At 44.2% G+C, this 19999-nt stretch overlaps 1 protein-coding gene across 1 annotated transcript; it reads right to left on the bottom strand.

Annotated features, from left to right (window-relative positions):
* Positions 1-8954: 8954 nt before the first annotated feature.
* Positions 8955-15110, bottom strand: Cst3 (cystatin C). The gene is made up of 3 exons (XM_021656596.2): positions 14796-15110; positions 12434-12553; positions 8955-11565 (listed from the first exon to the last, which is right to left on the bottom strand). Exons 1-3 carry the CDS (start codon positions 15018-15020, stop codon positions 11482-11484), a joined length of 429 nt encoding a protein of 142 aa, XP_021512271.1. The 5' UTR covers positions 15021-15110; the 3' UTR covers positions 8955-11481.
* Positions 15111-19999: the final 4889 nt, after the last annotated feature.

Genomic DNA, 19999 nt, shown 5'->3' with positions numbered 1-19999 from the left:
TTTCTGACTGGTACCATTATTATGTTATCAAAAAATAAAATAATGATTCTATGCTTTTGCTGAATTCAAAGAGTAGCTGTTAGGCCTAAATAGGGTGTTTTTGAGTTGAGGGACAGGAGAAAGGGTGGGTGCCTGAGCCCCTCTGTCTTTGGGGATACTTCACCTTAGATATCCAGGTGAGGAACAGATGTAGGGAAAGGAAAATTCTTAGAACCCTCAGTGAGTTGTGTGGAGAGCAGTTTGTGGCACATTAGATTTTCTGGGCTAACTGGCTTGAGATAACTATGGAAAATGTTTCAGTCACTATAGTGCATTTCAAAGTCAAAGTCTGAGTCTGCAGCACCTGCATTCAGGGCTCCCAGACCACATCTCATCTTAGTGCTCCCGTAAGCTTCAGACAGACATGGTGCTGCAGAAGTAGCTGAGAGTTCTACAACCTGATCTGGCACGAGCTTTTGAAATCTCAAAGTCCACCCCTAGCAACTCACTTTCTCCACCAAAGCTACTCCTTCCACTCCTTCTAATCCTTTCAAGTAGTTCCACTCCCTGGGTGGCTAAGCATTCAAATATGTGAGCCCTATAAGGGCATTCTCATTCTATCTACCACATCGGTGAAATCTCAGGGTGCTGGAACAGTGGGTTCTGCTCTGTTGAACCACATCCTCAGAGGTGTCCTGATGTCTTGGTCTAAACCGCTGCTCAGGTCAGGAAGGGAATGCCCAGGGCTATTCAGTTGAAACCTCTCTATGCACTAGGGAGACCATGGAACCCCATGGCTCATATTCAAACTGTCCAGCTTAACAGAGTCCTTTAGGTGGTCTATTCACCCTTCTTTCCAATGTTAGCAATCTTCACAACTGACTTTCACGGAAAGTACTTAGGGACTTTAAACATATATGTAGTAGAGTGTGGAAACACAGGTCTTTAATCTCAGAAGTTGGGAGGCAGCGGTGGTAGGATCCTTGTGAGTTTGAGGTGAGTCTGCTCTGCATAGCCAGTTTTAGGCCAGACAAAGCTACATAGTGAGACCCTATCTCTCTCAAAAAGCAAAACAAGACATGGATTCTTACAGCACGTAGGGAAGTGGGATGTGGGACACTAGTTTTTACGTGTATTGGTTGCCTGTACATATATCAGTGTGCAATGTGCATGCCCGTGTCTATACAGATCAAATGAGGATATTGGAACTTTTGGAACTGGCGTTACTGATGGTTGTGAGCTACTATGTGGGTGCTGGGAACTGAATGTGGGTCCTCTGAAATAGCAAGCAGCATTCTTTACTGCTAAACCATCTCTCCAGCTCTAAAAATCTAACTTTTAATAAAATTTTAAAGTCCCCCCCCCCCCACATTTAACCAAACACCCTCCCATGAAGTCATTGCTTCTCTTCCTACGTCAGAATGGGCAGCCTTTTTAATGGAAGACAGCAGCGTTGGGAGCAGGACACTTTCCCCCAAACCCTTCTTTTCCTTCCTGTTGGTCTCAGAAGATTGGGACCCCACAGTGTACCAGAGAGGAGTAGATTCATGTTACAATAGAGTAGGCTGAACCCTGCCGGTCTTCAAAAGCAGTTACAATATGGGAGACAAAAGCTGCAGGCAGGGGGTGCCTTTCTGGAGTTTACAGCAAATAATTCAAACAGGCTTTGAGGTTTGAGTAGACTCGAAATGATCTTCAAGATCCTGCTCCAGCTGGCTCATTGGTCTTTACTAAGCATATGTTTATTGAATGAAAAGGTCACAGGCCAGGAGTGCTTAGAGGGACCATCAGCCCAGGAGTCACTGCGGAGAGTGCCCTGCTTGCTGCACCCCAACCCTGAAAACACAGGTTAAAACACAGGTATTGAAAATATTTTTGTTAGGGTTGGTCAGGAAGGTAATACTGAGAGTTGGAGTATACTCCTTAGCCATGGTTCCCATAAACCAAACCTCTAAAATTAAGGCGACTAAAGAGCCAGATAAGCGGTCCATCAATTTGATCCAAATCATATGTTGGTTGCTTTTGGCAACTAAGCATCAGCAATAACTGATAAATTTATCTGTGAGTAAGAACTCTCAGCAATGGTGCAGAAGCTTCCCTTTTCAGCTTGCAGGCAGCTATTCTATCACCTAGCATCCTGGGATGAAAGAGAAAGCACTGCCTTGTGAAAGATGCCAGTTAGTGCTAATGTGAGCAAATGGCTACATTAAGGGTGTTGCTGAAATTACTCACTACGGATCTCTCTGAGAATCTTGACTTTGAGAGATCCAACTCTCCTTTGGATTATTTATTATCTGTGCAAGTTACTAATAAGAGGGAGACACACACACACACACACAGAGACAGAGACAGAGACAGAGACACAGAGAGAAAGACAGAAACAGAGAGACAGAGAAAAACAATTATGAAGGTGGTCATATAGAGGTAGGGATTGGTTAGGTCACTCAGCAGAACTCCCTGGCTACAAAGACAGCCTGATAGAGCATGATGGGCTGGACCAGGATAGACCCCAAACTTTCCCAGAGTAAGGATCCGGCTCTACCTCTTCTCCTCCTTGAGTCAACCCCCCCCCCTTTAAAAAGAAAGTGTTCAGTGGAAGTAGATCTCCATGAAACCCTGTTAAAGTGGCTCATGTGTTCTTGTTGTAATAGGACACAGTTGGAAACACTGACTTTTCTCAGAATACCGTATTTAATAGTGTACATGGAATGTTTAGTTACCTTTCTGTGGCTTTTTAGCCTTGAGGGTTTTTCTCTCTTTCCTTCCTTCCTTCCTTCCTTCCTTCCTTCCTTCCTTCCTTCCTTCCTTCCTTCCTTCCTTCCTTTCCTTCCTTCCTTCCTTCCTTCCTTCCTTCCTTCCTTCTTTCTTTCTTTCTTTCTTTCTTTCTTTCTTTCTTTCTTTCTTTCTTTCTTTCTTTCTTCTCTTTCTCCTTCTTTCTCTTTCTTTCTTTCTTCTCTTCTCTTTCTCCTTCTTTCCTTCCTTCCTTCCTTCCTTCCTCCTTTCTTTCTTTCTTTCTTTCTTTCTTTCTTTCTTTCTTTTTCTTTCTTTCTTCTTTCTCTTTCTCCTCCCTCCCTTCCTTCCTTCCTTCCTTCCTTCCTTCCTTCCTTCCTTTCTTTCTTTCTTTCTTTCTTTCTTTCTTTCTTTCTTTCTTTCTTTCTTTCTTTCTTTCTTTCTTTCTTTCTTTCTTTCTTTCTTCTCTTTCTCCTTCTTTCTTCTCTTCTCTTTCTCCTTCCTTCTTTCCTTCCTTCCTTCTTTCTTTCTTTCTTTCTTTCTTCCTTTCTTTCTTTTTCTTTCTTTCTTCTTTCTCTTTCTCCTCCCTTCCTTCCTTCCTCCCTTCCTTCCTTCCTTCCTTCCTTCCTTCCTTCCTTCCTTCCTTCCTTCCTTTCTTTCTTTCCTTTCTTTCTTTTCCTAGACTCACTTTGTAGACCAGGCCTTGAACTCACAGAGATCTGCTTGCCTCTCTCTCCCTGAGTGCTGGGATTATAGGCATGTGCCACCTTGCCTGGCTGAGGTTTTGTTTGTCTGTTTGTTTGTCTTGGTTGTTGTTTTGTTTTTGTACAATCTGTTAAAATTTCCAACAGAACAGATTTTCAAAGAGCCAGTATGGTTGTTTTGGCTATGCTTATTTAAGTAAATAATTAGGAGACTGGCTCCATTTTTAGACAAACTGGTCTTACTGTGATTATTTTTAGTAAAAATAACGGTGATTACAGAGAGAACACTTAAGTGTGAGGATCAGACTCCACATTCCACAACATGTTTCATAAAAATAAATGTCTTGCACATATATTAGAGGAAATTTGAATCCTTAGCGATTTTCAACACCATTCTGCAGATATGTGGCATTTCACATCCAGAACTTCATGTATGTGTGTGTGATAAGTACATACGTGGTCGTGTGTGTATGTGTACATAGGGCACATGCACATGTTTGAATGGCAGACAGAGCTAGAGGTTGACATTGAATGTCTTCCTTCATTGCTCTCCGTCCTATTTTGGGGGGGGACAGGGTCTTTCACTGAACCTAGAGTGCACCAATTTAGTCAGATTCACTGGCCAATGAGATGCAGGAGTCCTCTTGACCTTCCCTCAACCCTGGCACTGGAGTTATAGCCACAAACTACTGAGCCTGGTTTTTATGTTGGTGCTAGAGAGCTAAACTTGTGTCTTCATCTTAAACAAAAGGCACTTTGCTGACTGAGCCACCTCCTAGCCCAGTTTTTTCTATTCTTTTCTTTCTACCCAATCTTAATTTTAATTTATTAATCTCAAACAGTGTTATGTTTTTATGATTCATTAGTTCAGCAAGGGGGAAGGTGTCATTACCTATTTTTTTATTAATTACAGGTTTATTCACTTTGTATCCCAGCTGTAGCCCCCTCCCTCATTTCCTTCCAATCCTGCTCTCATTCCCTCATCTCCTCCCATCCCCCTCTCCAAGCCCACTGATAGGGGAGGTCCTCCTCTCCTTCCCTCTGACCCTAGCCTATCAGGTCTCATCAGGACTGGCTGCATTGTCTTTCTCTGTGGCCTGGTAAGACTGCTCCCCCATCAGGAGGAGGTGATCAAAGAATCAGCCACTATGTTTATGTCAGAGACAGTCCCTGTTCTCCTTACTAGGGAACTCACTTGGAGACTGGGTTGCCATGGGCTACATCTGTGCAGGGGTTCTAGCTTATCTCCATGCATGGTCCCGGGTTGGAGTATCAGTCTAGTTTTTTCTATTCAACACATAGACCTCCATATATTTGCTTTTTTATACCATACAAAAACAAGATATCAAAGTATATTAAGTTTCAACTTGTGCTAATAATTGATGTTTCAATACTCTAGATGTTTCAATACTCTAGAAGGCAGTAGTAATAAAATGAGTCACAAAAAATGTAGAAGGCATGAAGGAGGTAGAGGGACAAGTTCAGGGAGCAGAGGGACAAGTTTAGGGTGCTTAGAAATAGGGAAAAGGAAGTTAGAGGTGGATATATTCAAGATATCTTGGTAATGTGCAAAACTATCAAAGAATAAATAAAAAGATATTCTGCTAAAAACTGACGTCTTACTATTGTACTTTATTTAGAAATGATCCAGACAAATCATGAATATCTATGAACTTTAACACAATATAACATTAAGACTTTATATTACTGAATAAAAATTTTCTTGAGAAAAATTAAGCCCTCTATGAAGTCTTAGATGGACTAGAAATTGCTGTATAGACTAGGCTGGCCTTGAGCTCACAGACATCCACCTGCCTCTGTTGTTGGGATCAAAGGCATCTGTGCCACCATACCTGCTCCTCAGCCCCACAAAAGAGTTTGAAATAATGTGTAAATGTTTTTCTATTTATATTCACTTAATTTACTTGTTATCAACAATTATATTTAAATTGCTCATGAAATTTTTATATTAATGGTATTAGAGATGTAGAATTTGGGTTCATTTGAAAACACAGGAGGGAAAAAGCAACATCAAGGCCAGATACACAAGATAACATACAAATACACATACAGGACCAGAGACATCTGGAACAGGAAGAGGAAAGAATGAGGGGAGGAAAAGCAGAGATGGTCCCTTGTGCAAAACTGCATATCCCAAGGAAACTGGCCCAGGGCACGTAAGAGTGAGCAGTTTTCTCACAGAGATTCGGCCCTTGATTCTAAAGTTGCACATGATGGTGCAGCTTGTATTTCCACGAGCATTGCCCTGTTTAATTTTGTAGGTGGTAAAGTACAGCTAAAGAATCCAAGAAGCAGACACTCTCTTATGTAACACTTGGCCCCTCCACTTGCTCTTCTTCTTCTTCTTCTAAAAATAGAGGTGCTGTGCTGTGACTTGCCCCAACCACCATAGATGAAGACCGGTTTCTATCCCTCAATAGCTGGCTGAGGTCCAGAGAGCTGCTTTGGCCAGAGAGATGTGAGCAGAGCAAGTGCATTATTGAGAGCTTGATCACCAAGCACTTGCCCAGTACAGGAAATCAACATGCAGAGAATTCTCTTCTCAATAGCCATTGCATAGCTAGCAGCCAGGGGGTCAACTGGAAGGGTTCATGTTTGGGATATGCTGTTCCTTAGAATCATATTTTTTTAGAAAATGAAGCAGAAACAGAAGGGTTTTGGAACACATTCCTGATTAGCCCAAAAAGAGTTAAGGGTGTGTGTGTGTGGGGGGGGAGGACTAAAAGGAAGCAGCCCTGATCTGAGAGTTAATATTTAGTAAGAGTTAGCTTTTCATGTATCAGCTTGTCTCGGCTGTGCCTGGACTTCCCTTCACTTAATATTCTAAGTGTTGTTGTGTAGAGCGCTGGGATACAGTTAATAGGCACACTCAGCAATTTTAAATAGAGAGACGGCCCTTGATAATATGCAGGACCTCATCCAATTAACCAACAGTCTTAAGAGCAAACACTGGGATGCACAAGGGAAGAAGGCCTTTGGTCTCAGGCAGTAACATACAAGTTCCATTCCATTCCATAGGCCCCATGGTCACTTTTAGAAACCAGAACTTCTCTTTCCCAAAGTGTGTGATGGAACCGCTACTCTTCCTTTACCTTTTGGCTTATAATAGAGTGTAGAGAAACTCTGCTGGCCATGGTGATGAATGTCCATAATTATGCTACTCAGGAAGCTAAGTCGGGAGAGTCATGGGTTTGAGGACAATTCTCTGACTTACCTCGTCTCCCACGTCATAAAAGTCCCATTATTGAAAGAGTCCTGCCTTATGCACTGAGAGCAGGCCTGATGAAGAGAGGCCAAACATCTGGACAGTCCTTCTCCAAGTTGGCTTCTTCACTCCGTCTATTAGCATATTAGTACCAAGTCAGATCCCCTTTCCCAGCTGCATTTAGTCACATATGTTGACTAGTTTTTATGTCAACGCGAAACAGGCTAGCGTCATTTTGGAAGCAGGAACTTCAGTTGGTCTGTGGACAAGCCTGTAGTACTACTTAAAAGGATTAGGAGGTGTGGCCTTGTTGGAAAAAGTGTGTCACTAGGGGTGGGCTTTAAGGATTCAAGGTCCCAAGCCAGGCCCCGAGGCTTTTTCTTTTCTTGCTGCTTGTGAATCCAGGTATAGAATTCTCAGATACTTCAGCACCATGTCTGCCGACAGGCTTGACAATAATGAACTAAATCTCTGAAACTGTAAGCAAGCCCAATTAAATGCTTTCTTTTATAAGAGTCGTCATGGTCATGACATCTCTTCACAGCAACAGAACATTGATTAAGATGATGAATGATGTGGGTAAGCCCATCCCTTCGGGTGGGTGGTCCCGGATGGCATAAAAAAGCAAGCTGATCAAGTCAGGAGTGGCAAGCCAAAAAGCAGCACTTCTCCACACCCTTCGCATCAGTTCCTGTCTCTAGCTTCCTGCACTGAGTTACTGCTCTGATTTCCTTTGGATAACAGAGTAAAAACTGTAAGCTGAATAAAGTCTTTCATCATTAAGTTTCTTATGGTCATGATGCTTTACCACAGAAATAGAAACCTTAACTAACCATGGTTGACTATACTTTAATCATACATATGCAATGAACCCTGCAAAAATGCTCCCAAAGAGGACCCTAGAGTTGCCAGATGTGTAGAGATGGAGATGGAAGAATGGAGAGGGCATGGAGCTCATGTTCTTTTCCCAAAACCACCTCATGCAGCTTTCATCTGTACATGTTGTTCAAGCATATATGACATTTTATTGTCTTTTGCTATATTGCCTTTCAAACATACTGCTTTCTTTTTTTCAAATCAAAGGTTTGATGCAGCCATGCATTGAGCAAACTTATGGGTGCTGCTTTTGCAGTGTGCTCACTTCCTGTCTTCGTGTCACATTCTTACACTTCTCATAGTATTTCTTTTTCATTAGCAATGGTGCTCTGTGATCTATAACCTGAGATGTTACTGCTGTAATGGTTTTGATGTTTGGTTTCAGGTGTCAACTTAACAGAACAGAAAATCACCTGGGTAGGGAGTCTCAATGAGAGATTGCCTAAATCAGGTTGTGCTGTGATATTTTATCACAACAGAAATGAAACTAGCACAGTACCATGCGATATTGTGATCTTCTTGTGTTTATGTGGTAATGGGGTCGAACTTGGGCCATGTACATGCGATGCAAAAACTCTGCACTCAGATACATCTCCAGCAATTTCTAAGTTTTTATTTTGAGGCAGGCTCTCACTGAGTTGTCTAAGCTAGCCTTGAACTTGGACTCCTCCAGCCTAAGCTTTCCAAACACCTGAAACTGTAATTCTGTGTCACCAGGTCCAGCATGATAATGAGAGTCAACACAGCTGCACAGTTGACTCCTTCCCCATCTTCCTCGATCTCCTGAGGCCTCTGTGTATGATGATATTGAAAATAGGCTAATATGTCCTCCTACAGTTTCAAGTGCAGAGAGTGGCTTTAACTGCTCTCAAACACTGAGCTAGCTCTTTAGCTCCAGGTGATGGATATTTAGGTTGTTTCCCTGTGAGTGTGAATATTATAACTAGAAGGCATCCCCACACTGGAGAATATAGTTACTTTATATCACTTATCTTGGATATATAAACAGGTATAGAAATATTATGCTTATGGGATGCTGTGTTTAACACTTCGAGGATGCGGCAAGCAGTTTTCCAAATCATTTTCACCACCCTCATCAGCTGAGTTGGGGTTCCTCTTTGGTAATTTCTCTTTTCAGTGATAGCCTGTTTCAAGTATGACGTGTGAATGCCTTTAACTTACATTAAGCATTCATGTATGTATTAATATCTGTTCTGCATATTTTCTTTAGAGCTAAGCCTATTGAGACATTTTACAATTTTTAATTGGGTTGTAGTTTTAAAAAATTAACTTAATTGGTGAGTACAAACTTGTACAATCTGGAGGAAAACAATCTGGAGGTTTCTCAGAAATTTGGGAATTATTCTACCTCAAGACCACTCCACCCAAAAGATATACCCAAAAGATGCTCCACCATAACACAAAGATACTTGCTCATCTGTGTTCACAGCAGCTTTATTCATAATAGCCAGAAATGGAAACAACCTAGATGTCTTTCAACTGAAGAATAGATAAAGAAAATGTGGTACATTTACATAATGGAATACTACTTAGGTATTAAAAACAAAGACTTTATGAAATTTGTAGGCAAATGGGTGGAACTGGAAAATAACATAGTGAGTGAGGTAACCCAGATGCAGGAAGACACACATGGTGTATATTCACTCATAAGTGGATATTAGCCATAAGATACAAGATAACCATGCTACACTCCATAGACCCAAAGAAGCTAAGTAACAAGGAGGGCCCAAGTGAGGATGCTTGACTTTCCCTCTGAAGGGGGAAAAATCAGATTGTCTTCTTTTTCTAATGGCAACATCTTTTCAAAAGGAAGTTTTCTTAGATGGCTTTCTTATTGATTTTTAATAGCTATTTATGTGTTCTGGATATGCATTGTGTATCAGATACACAAATGGAATTTGTGTGTATTTGTGTGTGTGTGTGTAGGCTGCCTCTTCACCTTTTGAATTTAACTGAGTTGTTATGGATCACTGGAGAATTTTCAGAGTACAACCTCGGTCAGGTTCCAGCTCAGGACAATAACAGATATGCAAAAGATATGCAAATCTAGGATGAGGATGGGCTACCTTGACTGCTGAGCCAAGTCAAAGCTCCAGACACAGGGGCAGGGTGGATCTTGTCATAAGGCGGGGCCTTGGCAACTTGTAAGGCAGCCTCTTTAGAGGTGTGCCTCTGCCATGATTACTGTGACTGTCCCAGGAGCACAGGGCCATGGGAACACACTTTTCAGGATCACTGCCTGCTGGTATCTAGGAAGTATGGCTAGTTCCCTTAGTCAGCTCATAAGTGGCCTGGACTTCGCCCAAAGACAAACAAATGCTGCAGTTCAGTATCAAAGGACAGATGTTATTTTAGTGAGCTCTGTGATTTGAGTGTCTAGCTGGGAGTGGAAAATTCTGAAATATGCTGGAATATTCTATCACACTGAGGAACCAATGAACTTGCTGAAGGTGGGAGAGTGGAAGAAGGTTGTGGAGAAATGGAAGGTACTGAGGAAAAGTGAAATATGTGAGAAAAAAAAGTCACAAACCTGGTAAGACTAGAGTACCCTAGCAATGACGTTTGGAAGTTAGTCCGGTTCGTGTCTGTGTGTACGTGTATGTGTGCATGTGTGTGTTTGGGATTTCTGGGTTCTTTATTTTTGTTGAGTTTTCTTTTCTTTTTTTTAAGAGAAAGACTATGAAATTGGTGATGAAGTTTTTGGTGGTTGGGAGAGATTTGGAAGGGGCTGAGGGAGGGGAAAGAATATGACCAACATATATTGTATAAAAATTTTAAAAAACTGGGTCTTGAGAGATGGCTCAGTGGTTAAGACCACTGGATGTTCTTCCAGAGGCTCCGGATTCAATTCCTAGCACCCACAATTGTCTATAGCTCCACTTCCAGAGGATCTGGCACCTACAGACATATAGGCAGGCAAAACACCAATGCAAATAAAATAAAAATAAATGCTTAAAAAAGGTAAAAACTAAAAACAAAATTAAAATGTTACAAAAATTTTAAAAGTATTTTAAGAAAATGGAATAGTTCTGAAAAAACAAAATGGAATAGGTCATTAAAGCAAATTCTATGACTATCTTGGCTGGATTACTATGTTCTCATACAATAAAGTTGATACATTACATTCTACTGTATTATAAAATGTATAGATAATATTTAATTCTAATAAATCCCAGGAGGAACTATTACAGTTCCTACTTTACAGAATGGGGTGAGTATAGGAACTGGCTCAAATCCCAAGTTATGGCACTCATCATGCCTAGGCAGGCAGGTTCCAGATGTGCTGGGCTTTACCCTTGAGTCCACACACACACACACACACACACACACCAGAAACACAGTTTCTATTGTATCCAGCATACATAGAATTATCATTTACAGAGTCTCTTAGTGAGGGCAGTTCCCTCCATCAGGTCACCTCTGCAAAAATAGGCAAGACTGGGCCCATTTATGGCACCTTCTGCCTGCCTCACTAACTCTTAACTGTGGTAGCTCAGGTCACACCTGGCCCTTGGGCATCTGCCAGGAACCACTGTAGCTGACTGACACCAAGTTCTCTGCCTCTTTCTGTTCTTTTATCTGCTCTGAGTCCTGGATATTTCATAAAGCAACAGGGCTCATCCTAATATGCATGTACACACAAGCCTTTACCTGCTGTTTTCTGTTTTCCCTTGTTGCATATCCCAAGACAGAAGCAACTCAGACAAAGCCAAAGGATTTTTTTTTTTTCTTTTTAATTGAGCAAGGCCTGACAGGTACTGAAAGGAGAAGGGCAGAACCAGGGGATAGCTGTTCAGACGTGCAGAACCTGCCTGCAGCAGCTTCTCCTGGTGCTGACACACTGGAGATGCCCTCGAGAGCTGGACAGCCTTTCTGAGGGTTGAAGCACTACAGGGAAAGAGCATAAGTAAGGAGCAGTCTGCATCACCTTACTGGACTCAGCCCTTAAGCGCTTTTGCAGCTGGATCTCGTCAGGGTTTGTTTGCCTAGCCAGGGCACACTGAAGATCTGGAAGGAGCAGAATGCCTTCTGCAAAAGAGAACAGAGAGGATCAGTATGAGGCTATAGTTAAAAAAAGAGAAATACCCATCCCTGAATGAGGAGCAGGTATGTAGAATGAGGGAAGTGAAACAGTTTCCCCGTTCTGAGTCCCAGGACACTCAGCAGGGTCTGTTCATATCTGTTACTGGATGACATGTGACCCCTTTCCTGGTTCTGTGATTCCATATTCTTTAGCCCCAGCACAGCTTGTTAAAGAATAGTCTGTGTAAAGTGTCAAGCCCTAGAGGTCAAAGGCTCATGACCCATGAGCCCCTCTATCTAGGCCAGCACTAAGAAGGGCATCAGGAAAGAATGGGACACACCTCTAAAAGTGACAAGGTACAGGCAAAGATGATAAGGGAAATGTAGCTATCGCCACAGCCATGGTGTCACATGAACAAATTCCACCTACAGCAAGCACGGGGCACAACAGAAAAGGCACTGGAGGATTTCAATCCTCAAATAGGCTCTGATCTGTTTTGTGTGGTCCAGGCAGGTGGCTCTGGCCAGGATTAGACCGAGCCTTTCTCCCCAGCAAAAATCCTTACACCTATCTCTAGTCCAGGAGGAATAATTGTCCCCCCAGTACCCCAATCCTCAGGATAAATTAATTCAGCACTTAATCAAATCATGTGCACATAAATCCCTCCCCTTAGCCCTACATGGGTACAGGTCTGCATTGGCATGAACACACATGTGCTCAATATCCACCTGCATCCATTCACGAACCACCACTCCACACATGCGCTTCTCCACTTGCGCGCACAGTCTCTAAATATACTCATCTCTACATGATGTCATACTTATCAGCTTCTTTGCCTGTATGTTTGCCCTTAGGCCCGTATCAGGTACATACCTTTATCAGATGAGGCTGCTCATGGAAAGGACACTTAGTCAATTCCAAGGCTGTCTCAGTCTTGGTACATGTGGTTCTGCCTATCTCCACATCCAAAAAGTATTTTACTCCAGCCACGATCTACAGTGAAAAGAGCAGGATTCACTGACAACAGTCCAGTCACTTACACCCAGTCACTTACACCCAGTTACATCACAGAACTAATGTGTTTACCTAGGATTTATGCCTGGATTCATGAATGGCCAGAAACTCTTACTCAGAGAACACAAGCTAACTCTTCCCGACAAGTGGCCTCAGGCCCTGCTGGTAATTCTTTTATTCTGAGCAAAGTCTGACAAGCTGTCATATATAGCTGAGTAAGAGGAGCAGGGCACAAAAGGCAGAAGCCAGGGCAGAAAAATGCAAGTCAGGAAGAAAAGTGAAGACAGCGGGTGTTCTAGGCACCTGGGATTGTTCTGAGCATAAGCGAAGTCTCTGGGCTGCAGGGCGTGAGGGGTGGGGAGAAGATTAACTCAATCCTACTCACTGTGGCTCCTCCAGCTGAGACACTGTACCACTGGAGGACAGCCACACCTTCCCCATTCACAGTATGCAGCCTAGAGAACCCATTCCCCCTTTTGACCTGGATTTCCTCCTGCTAGGGACAAGGGGACACAGGATGCTTCACACACAGGATGTTTCAAACGAGAGGAAAGACCACTCTTAAATGTCTCCTCCTTCACTGAGATTATTCAGAATTTCCTGAAGTGTGCCATTCAGCTATATGTCTTCCACTTGCAATTTAAGAAGAGAACTTATCCCTCTCCCTGTATGGGCACCAGACCTGCTTGGCAGACATGTGAAGCACAAACTAAGAAATCTGGGTCAGAGGGCAGGGATCTGTATATTGCTCTGCAGGACCGGGAACACAGATGTTGATTTAGGGGTGGGGGTGGGGTCCTGGTTTTCCTACCAGTTAAATGAGACCCAAAGACCCAATAACCTATAACTCCCTATACTTTGCTCCATCTAGTGGCACAAGTCACACTGTCCATCAAGGTCCATGGCAGCAGGGAAGCGCATGGCTTTTCTGAAGGTTGATCACCACAGCAGAAAAAATGGAGCAGGATTTCACTTGTTTGCATTTTCAAAAGAAGACTGAAATGAGCTCTGGTGTACAACCCTTTGTGGTTTAAAATCTGACCCTCCTTTGGGTCAACCTTGGGGCCTAGCAGCCCTTGATACTGGCTCCTCTGTCAAGAGTCTAAGTCTAAGGCAGTCCCCACCTACCCAGTGGGTGGAGGGCTATTGGCTAAGATTTGTGCTGTCTTGGGAGCAATTAACAGCTCCTGAGACTGCTCCTAAGGATACCCCAGGGCCAATAAGTAGAGGGAAGGAAGGCCCCCAGAATGGCTAGATTGGCTCCTTTTGAGAAGACCCAAGAAGGGACCTGCCTGGTGACCCGCAGCAACATTACAGCAGACTACATAGTCTCTTAGGGATAAGGGCCTGTTCCGAGAAAAGTGTCCTGGGGACACTGTGGAGACTCAAAAAGCACATGTACAAGCTAAAATAGCTGCAGCATCACAGGTCATTAACCTTAGAGAGCCACCCCATCCTACAGCTCATCATGTGGCACAGGACTGATCACCACAACTGGCTGGACCATTCCACATTGCCAGGGACAGCAAGGCAGCGCAGGCTCTGCTCAGAGAAAGCCAGGCTACCAGAATGGACAGAAACAGCACTTGCCAGGAGAGTCCATAATGGAGACCAGCAAAATAAGTGAAGCTTTGAGTGAAGGAACTAATTATCTGTGGATTCCCAAGTTTCCAAATGGAATCTAGGGTATGTAGGGAGTGCCCTTGTTTTCAGGAAGTGTTTACTCTGAAAGCATCCACAAAAATAAGTGCACATAAACACACACCCAGGTACAGGGCCAAGTGTTTACTGGAGGGAAAGGATGAAAGTGCCTGCCTGTCAGAATTAAGAAGTTTTAAAGAAAGACTCTTAACCAGTGGGGACAGCTGTGGGCCCTGTTTATCCTTCCCCCAGCCCTTGACACTGATCCCAGAACAGCTGACGGCTGCAAGCTCATCGGGCGTTGGGGGGAGGAGGGGCAAGGCGGACGGGGGACGGGATCTGACCTACATCTTTAGTGCCTCTGCTCTGCTTGGTGGATTTTTGAAAATAAGAGCTAGGACGGTAAGAGCACCCGCCGTGCTCATTTGAGTTCCAGAAAAAACTAAAGGGAAATAGTGCAGGAAACACATCGAGGAGGGCTGAGAAACAGGGACGGAAGAGGACCGCTCCCGTTGACCAAATCCCTGGGCCTCAGTGGTCCAGGGCCGCCAGAGAGGAGGGGTACAGCTGAGACACGCACCTGCTTACGTGCCTTCACCACCTGTATGGCACGGCTGTGGTACGCGTCGTTGTTTTCCTTGTTGTACTCGCTCATGGCGAAGTTCAGCGCTTCCAACACTCCGGTGTCGTTGGCGTTTGCATCAATCACGCCGCCCACCAAGCGCATACCTTGCTTGGGGGACGCGGCCCAGGCCACCGCCAGGACAGCCAGCAGGAGCAGCAGGGAGCGTAGTGGGCTAGCCATGGTTGGCTGGGACAAAGGGATTGAGCGCCCGCAGAACTCGGAGTAGCGGCTGAACAGAGCCTGCCAACGCCGAGATGCTTATAACCAATTGCGAGAGTGGGGACCAGCCCTCCTCTCCCGGCTCCTCCTTTTCCGGCCGACACCCTTCCCCTCTTCTTCGCCCCGCCCCTTCGCTCTAGGGCCTCTTCTTCGCACAGTCCCGCCCTCTTCTACGGACTTCGGGTCCCTTTTTTCTCTGCAGGGTCTGATCTTGCCTCAAGAGCTGCCCAACTCCCTCTCTTACTCCCCCTCCCCTCCCTCTCTCACTGTCTCCCTTCCTGCCCTTCCCTTTCTTCTTCAAGCTTAGTTTTCTGATTTTCCCAGTTCCTCTTTTCCAGGGCCCTCTTTCCACAGCTTCCCCTTTCATTCTAAGTTCCCAGTTTCTTGCAGTCTGGTTTCAGGAGAGAAGTCATTGCTCTCTGGACCCTAAAATGTCCCTGATATCTGAACTGTTTCTCTAGAAAGGAAAAGGGCAACCAGTTTTTAACTTCGAGTTCAACCTTGATCTGTGAGTGTTGTGTCTGTATCCGGGAACACTCTTAGAAGGCCTGTTTGTTATTTCAGGTTTCTTCAAGCTCTTTCCTAAGACACTTGTCAAAGGAAAATAAATTGACCTCGGCAGGTGTGTGTGTGTAATGAGGAAGAGTGTGGCATTCTATGTCACTAATCATTATCCTTAAAAGAACCACCCTAGGCATCTTCCTGGGCCAGGCCAGTCTAGGGACTGGAGACAGCATATGTGGCCAAGCCCTGAACGGACAGTGCAGGAGGCTGCCCAATAAAGCGTGTAACACGAACCCAGGTGTCTTTTACACTTTCTAATACATAGGTTAAAAACTACTGATGTGAGGTGCGGTGGCTCATGTTCCTAATCCCAGCACTTGGAAGGCAGAAGCATGTGCATCTCTGATAGTTCAAGGCCAGCTTGGTCTACATCTGTAATTCCAGGCAGGCCAGGGATACACAGTGAGATTCGGCCTTAAAAAACAACATTGCCGGGGCTACACAGTGAGACCCTCCTGTTAAACAAACAAATAAAACAAATTCCAACAACAAAAACCAAACATTGAATATTTTAACATTTCATTAACCTATCAAATAATTTCAACATATAATAATGAATCTTAATCAAATAGCTTCTATTACTTAGTGTATATAGTAATTCTTTAAAGTATGTGTGCATTTGTAACATTTAGGATAGAAGTTCACTCTGTCTAGCCCCACTTCCCACATCTGTTAAGTATCCATGCTAGGGGCTATAGTATCACATAAGCTTTAAGCTTTAAGGTTCATGGTGGTGGTGATAGTATGGGGAGGTGATAATTAAGATCAGATGATTATAATGGAGAGAGAAAGAGAGAGAGAGAGAGAGAGAGAGAGAGAGAGAGAGGCCACTAGACACTCGTTGAGAGATCCCTTTGGGATTTAAACAAACAAGGAGTACCACCTAGCCCAGGAAGACCACACCAGGCAGAGGGAATGGCCACTGCTCAGGTGATGAGGTACAAGAGGGCTTTCCTGTTCAGAAACAAGGAACACTGGGAAGGGGTAAGTCTAACATGTAAGGGGTAAGAACAGGTCTCCCGCTCTGGCAGCTGTGTGGATGCTGTATGTGGGGTCTAGTGAGAGAGAACTGAGGATGAGGATGAACATCAAAGCACATGATCTGCTCTGGCTGCTCCCCTAAGGGATCCCCACTGTGGCTCTGGTACTTTGTCCCCTGCTTGGAAGATTACCTAGTTTTCAGGTAGGAGTGAGGTATTATTAACACATGATAAAAGGCTTTTATATGTGAAAAATAATTTTAGTGATTGCACACAAATCTAGGACATGTGTCTGACCTCAGAAAGTTCCCTGGTGCCTCTGTGGTCCCTGTTGGTGCTGACTGGACCCTTGCCAGCCCATCTGTCCTTGGAGACTCATTCCTCTGTCTACTTTGGGACTTCCTGTAAATATGCAGTGTGAGCCACGGCTGGCCTTTTGAGGCAGCAGCACCATGAGGTTCCTTTGTATTGGTTCCTTAATCTGATTCTTAGTTCTCTTTCTCCTCAGGCAGAAGGTATGTTCAAGTGGGTGCTGTGTAGGCTGACCCCCTCCCCCCAGCTGATAATAAAGCAAGCCTAGGCTCACTGTGGATCCCAGGAGTGGACAGAATAGGGTTCTATGCAGGTAGCTGACCTCACTCTCTAACTCTGGTCTTGAAAATGGCCCTGAGACAAAGGTGTCTGGTTTTGACAGAAACATCGGAAAGCCCTGGGTTCTTAAAGGGGTACTGAGAGGGATTATGATGGGGGTGGTATGTACTGGTCACTCAGTGTCATCTCTGCTCTGATCTTGGATCTAGGCTTTGGATGGGACCTTATCAGCAGGAATATAACAGGAAGCAACAATATTACTAGTGAGTATTTATGTTCAGGGGACCCAGAGGCATGGCTACCACCTAACCCCACTATGAGTTCCAGGTTAATAATGTTTATGTTTCCCTATTAGGCAAAGCAACTGTGGTAAGGATGACACTTGTCATTTGCAAAGCAGAAGTCTTCAAACAGCTGTCCGTGATGCTATCATAGATAAATAGGAAAGAGGAGGTAGACACAAAGCCAGAAAAGAGGGCTGCATCTGAACAGAACACTGGGCAGACATCAAATTTTTCTGGGGCTCCACTCTCAGGAGCACTGTGTTACACATGGTGAGTTGAAACAGGGGGACCCTCCTCATCTCAGCATTTGTCACTAGAAAGAAGGTCCAGGGTGGACTAGTGTGGGTGAGAGCGTGTTGGAGAAAAGTGTGTATATTGACATCTGTGCTCACACTGCCTGTCACCTCCCTATTACAAGGTTGACCCAGATTCATTTGGGAGAGTAGGTGATCAGAGTGGCACCTCTGATCCCCAAGGGACAGACACTACTGCAGGACACTTTCAGGAAGTGTAAGGACCACTTTGAGTCAGGTGCAGTAAGAGAGGGAAGGTGAGAAACTCTTAGGCGAAGGGTCTGCAGGGCTGTAAGTGGCTGTAACAGGCTTTGGTGGTCACACCTCATCATGAAAGAACAGTTTGTGTCCTGAAGCCTGCAGCTTTAAGATAAGCTACAGGCATCCTGAGAAAAACAGGGAACCAAGAGCTGAGCCACAGGGATGCTCACAATAAAAATAAGTCCACCTGTCCAGGAGAGAAACATGATGTCCTTCCGAAAGAGAAGATTCAGGGAACCCTGTTTTTTGCTTGTGTGGCTGTTGGTTTCTTGATCTGAATTAGAAAGGAGATGAAGGGGTGATAAAAAGTCTCTATAATAATAAGTGGATATCCCCTGGACCTCTTGTGACAGGCCTGTAATCCCAGCTAATGAGAAGGCTGAAGCAGGTGGATAAAAATTTTAATGTTAGGCTGTGCTATGTAGTGAGAACCTGTCTGAAAACATAAAGCAAAAAGAGGGCTAGAGATGTAGCTCAGTAGTAGAGAGCTTGCTTACCATGTGTGAGGCCCTAGGTTTAATTCCAAGTATCACACCTAAACAAACAAATAAATAGTGGATTAGAATAATGCTATTTTTAGATAAGTGGCCAGATAAAACATTACCTAGTGTTGCAAGAAATAAGATCAAATAGGTTGAGAGTTGAGATCCTAAATATTCAAGGTTTGAAGTATTAGAAGCACAGTATCTATGGAAGTTTCTTAAAGTGATCAAAACATAGGCTTGTTGCTCTCCCTATCAAAATGGAAGAGCCTGAAGCTTCCCTTACGGAGTGCCTAGGGTTCTTTGGGGTTGAGCTCTGAAGTCCCTTGTGCACACACTTTTGTACTCTCTCCCTTATCTCTTTTTCCCATCACCAACTCAGGGTGACATGGATTGCTTCCAGGTCATGTGCTCACTTCAGTGCAGTGTTAGGCCTGGGGTGGGATTGTTACCATCTCACTGGGAACTATGATGCATCCCACGTGGAGAGATGTGAGTGAGCAGTATCTGGTGTTTGCCATCTGACTGTTTTACAGCTCACAGGAAGGTAGAGACTTTTGGGACTTTCTACTCTGCTAGTCTTGACTTCAGGTTGCCTCTTCTCAGACTATTTACAAGAGTAAATGCAGTGATGTAGTGTTCCACAGCCTAGTGGAGAGGTACCCGGGAAAGGACTTCTGGGGACACAGGCAGCTGGCTGGGACAGCAGGCTGCTCCACCCATCTTACTGGGCTTCAGCTTACAGGCTCCCACAAGGAAAACAGGATGGCTGGCTTTGGTTGAGCAATCCCCTTGCAGGATTGATTCCCAGGTGGCCAGAAGTTCTGTCCAGCCCACAGGCTGGTGGTCTGCCTCTCAGTGTTATGCAACTGAACCCTGGCTGGTTTTACATGGTCACAGAAAGTGACTCCTGCCCTGCCTGGGACCTGCTCCATGCATTCCTGAATGTTGTGGCTAGAGTTTCAGAGATCACTAGGAACCCTGTCCTCTCTCCAGCACCCTTGCCCCCTTTCTTACCATCACTAGGTGGCTGGATCCTGTGTCCAAAACCCTTCTTTTCCATGCTCTTCTCCATTAGGCTGTGATTCTCTGTCTTAGCCTTACCAGGCCTGGACTTCAGCTCAGGCTCAGCAGAGAATCTTGCTAAGTTAGTTCAGAGAACCATCACTCTGAATAACCTGACCACCAACCAGTATATAATTTTTCATCCTCTCTCAACGTCCCTGTACTGTTTCATTCATAATCTTAGTCCCATTAGCTGGAAACCCCTTTTGTGTATGTCTTTCCTAATTTTCCATGCCTCAGCCTCTTCCATTTAGCTCCTTGACTGTAATTCTTTCCTTTCCTTACTTCATTTAGAGTGAGATTATTTCCTTTTAATGGGTGTAGTTAATCTCCCTGGGTTGGAGTTTTCCTTCTAGTACTTTCTGGAGGGCTGGATATGTGGATAGATATTGTTTGAATTTGACTTTGTCATGTTTTTGT

The sequence above is a fragment of the Meriones unguiculatus genome, chromosome 4, assembly GCF_030254825.1.
Source record: "Meriones unguiculatus strain TT.TT164.6M chromosome 4, Bangor_MerUng_6.1, whole genome shotgun sequence".
Lineage (NCBI taxonomy): Eukaryota > Metazoa > Chordata > Mammalia > Rodentia > Muridae > Meriones > Meriones unguiculatus.
This window is presented reverse-complemented; position numbering and strand designations above follow the sequence as displayed.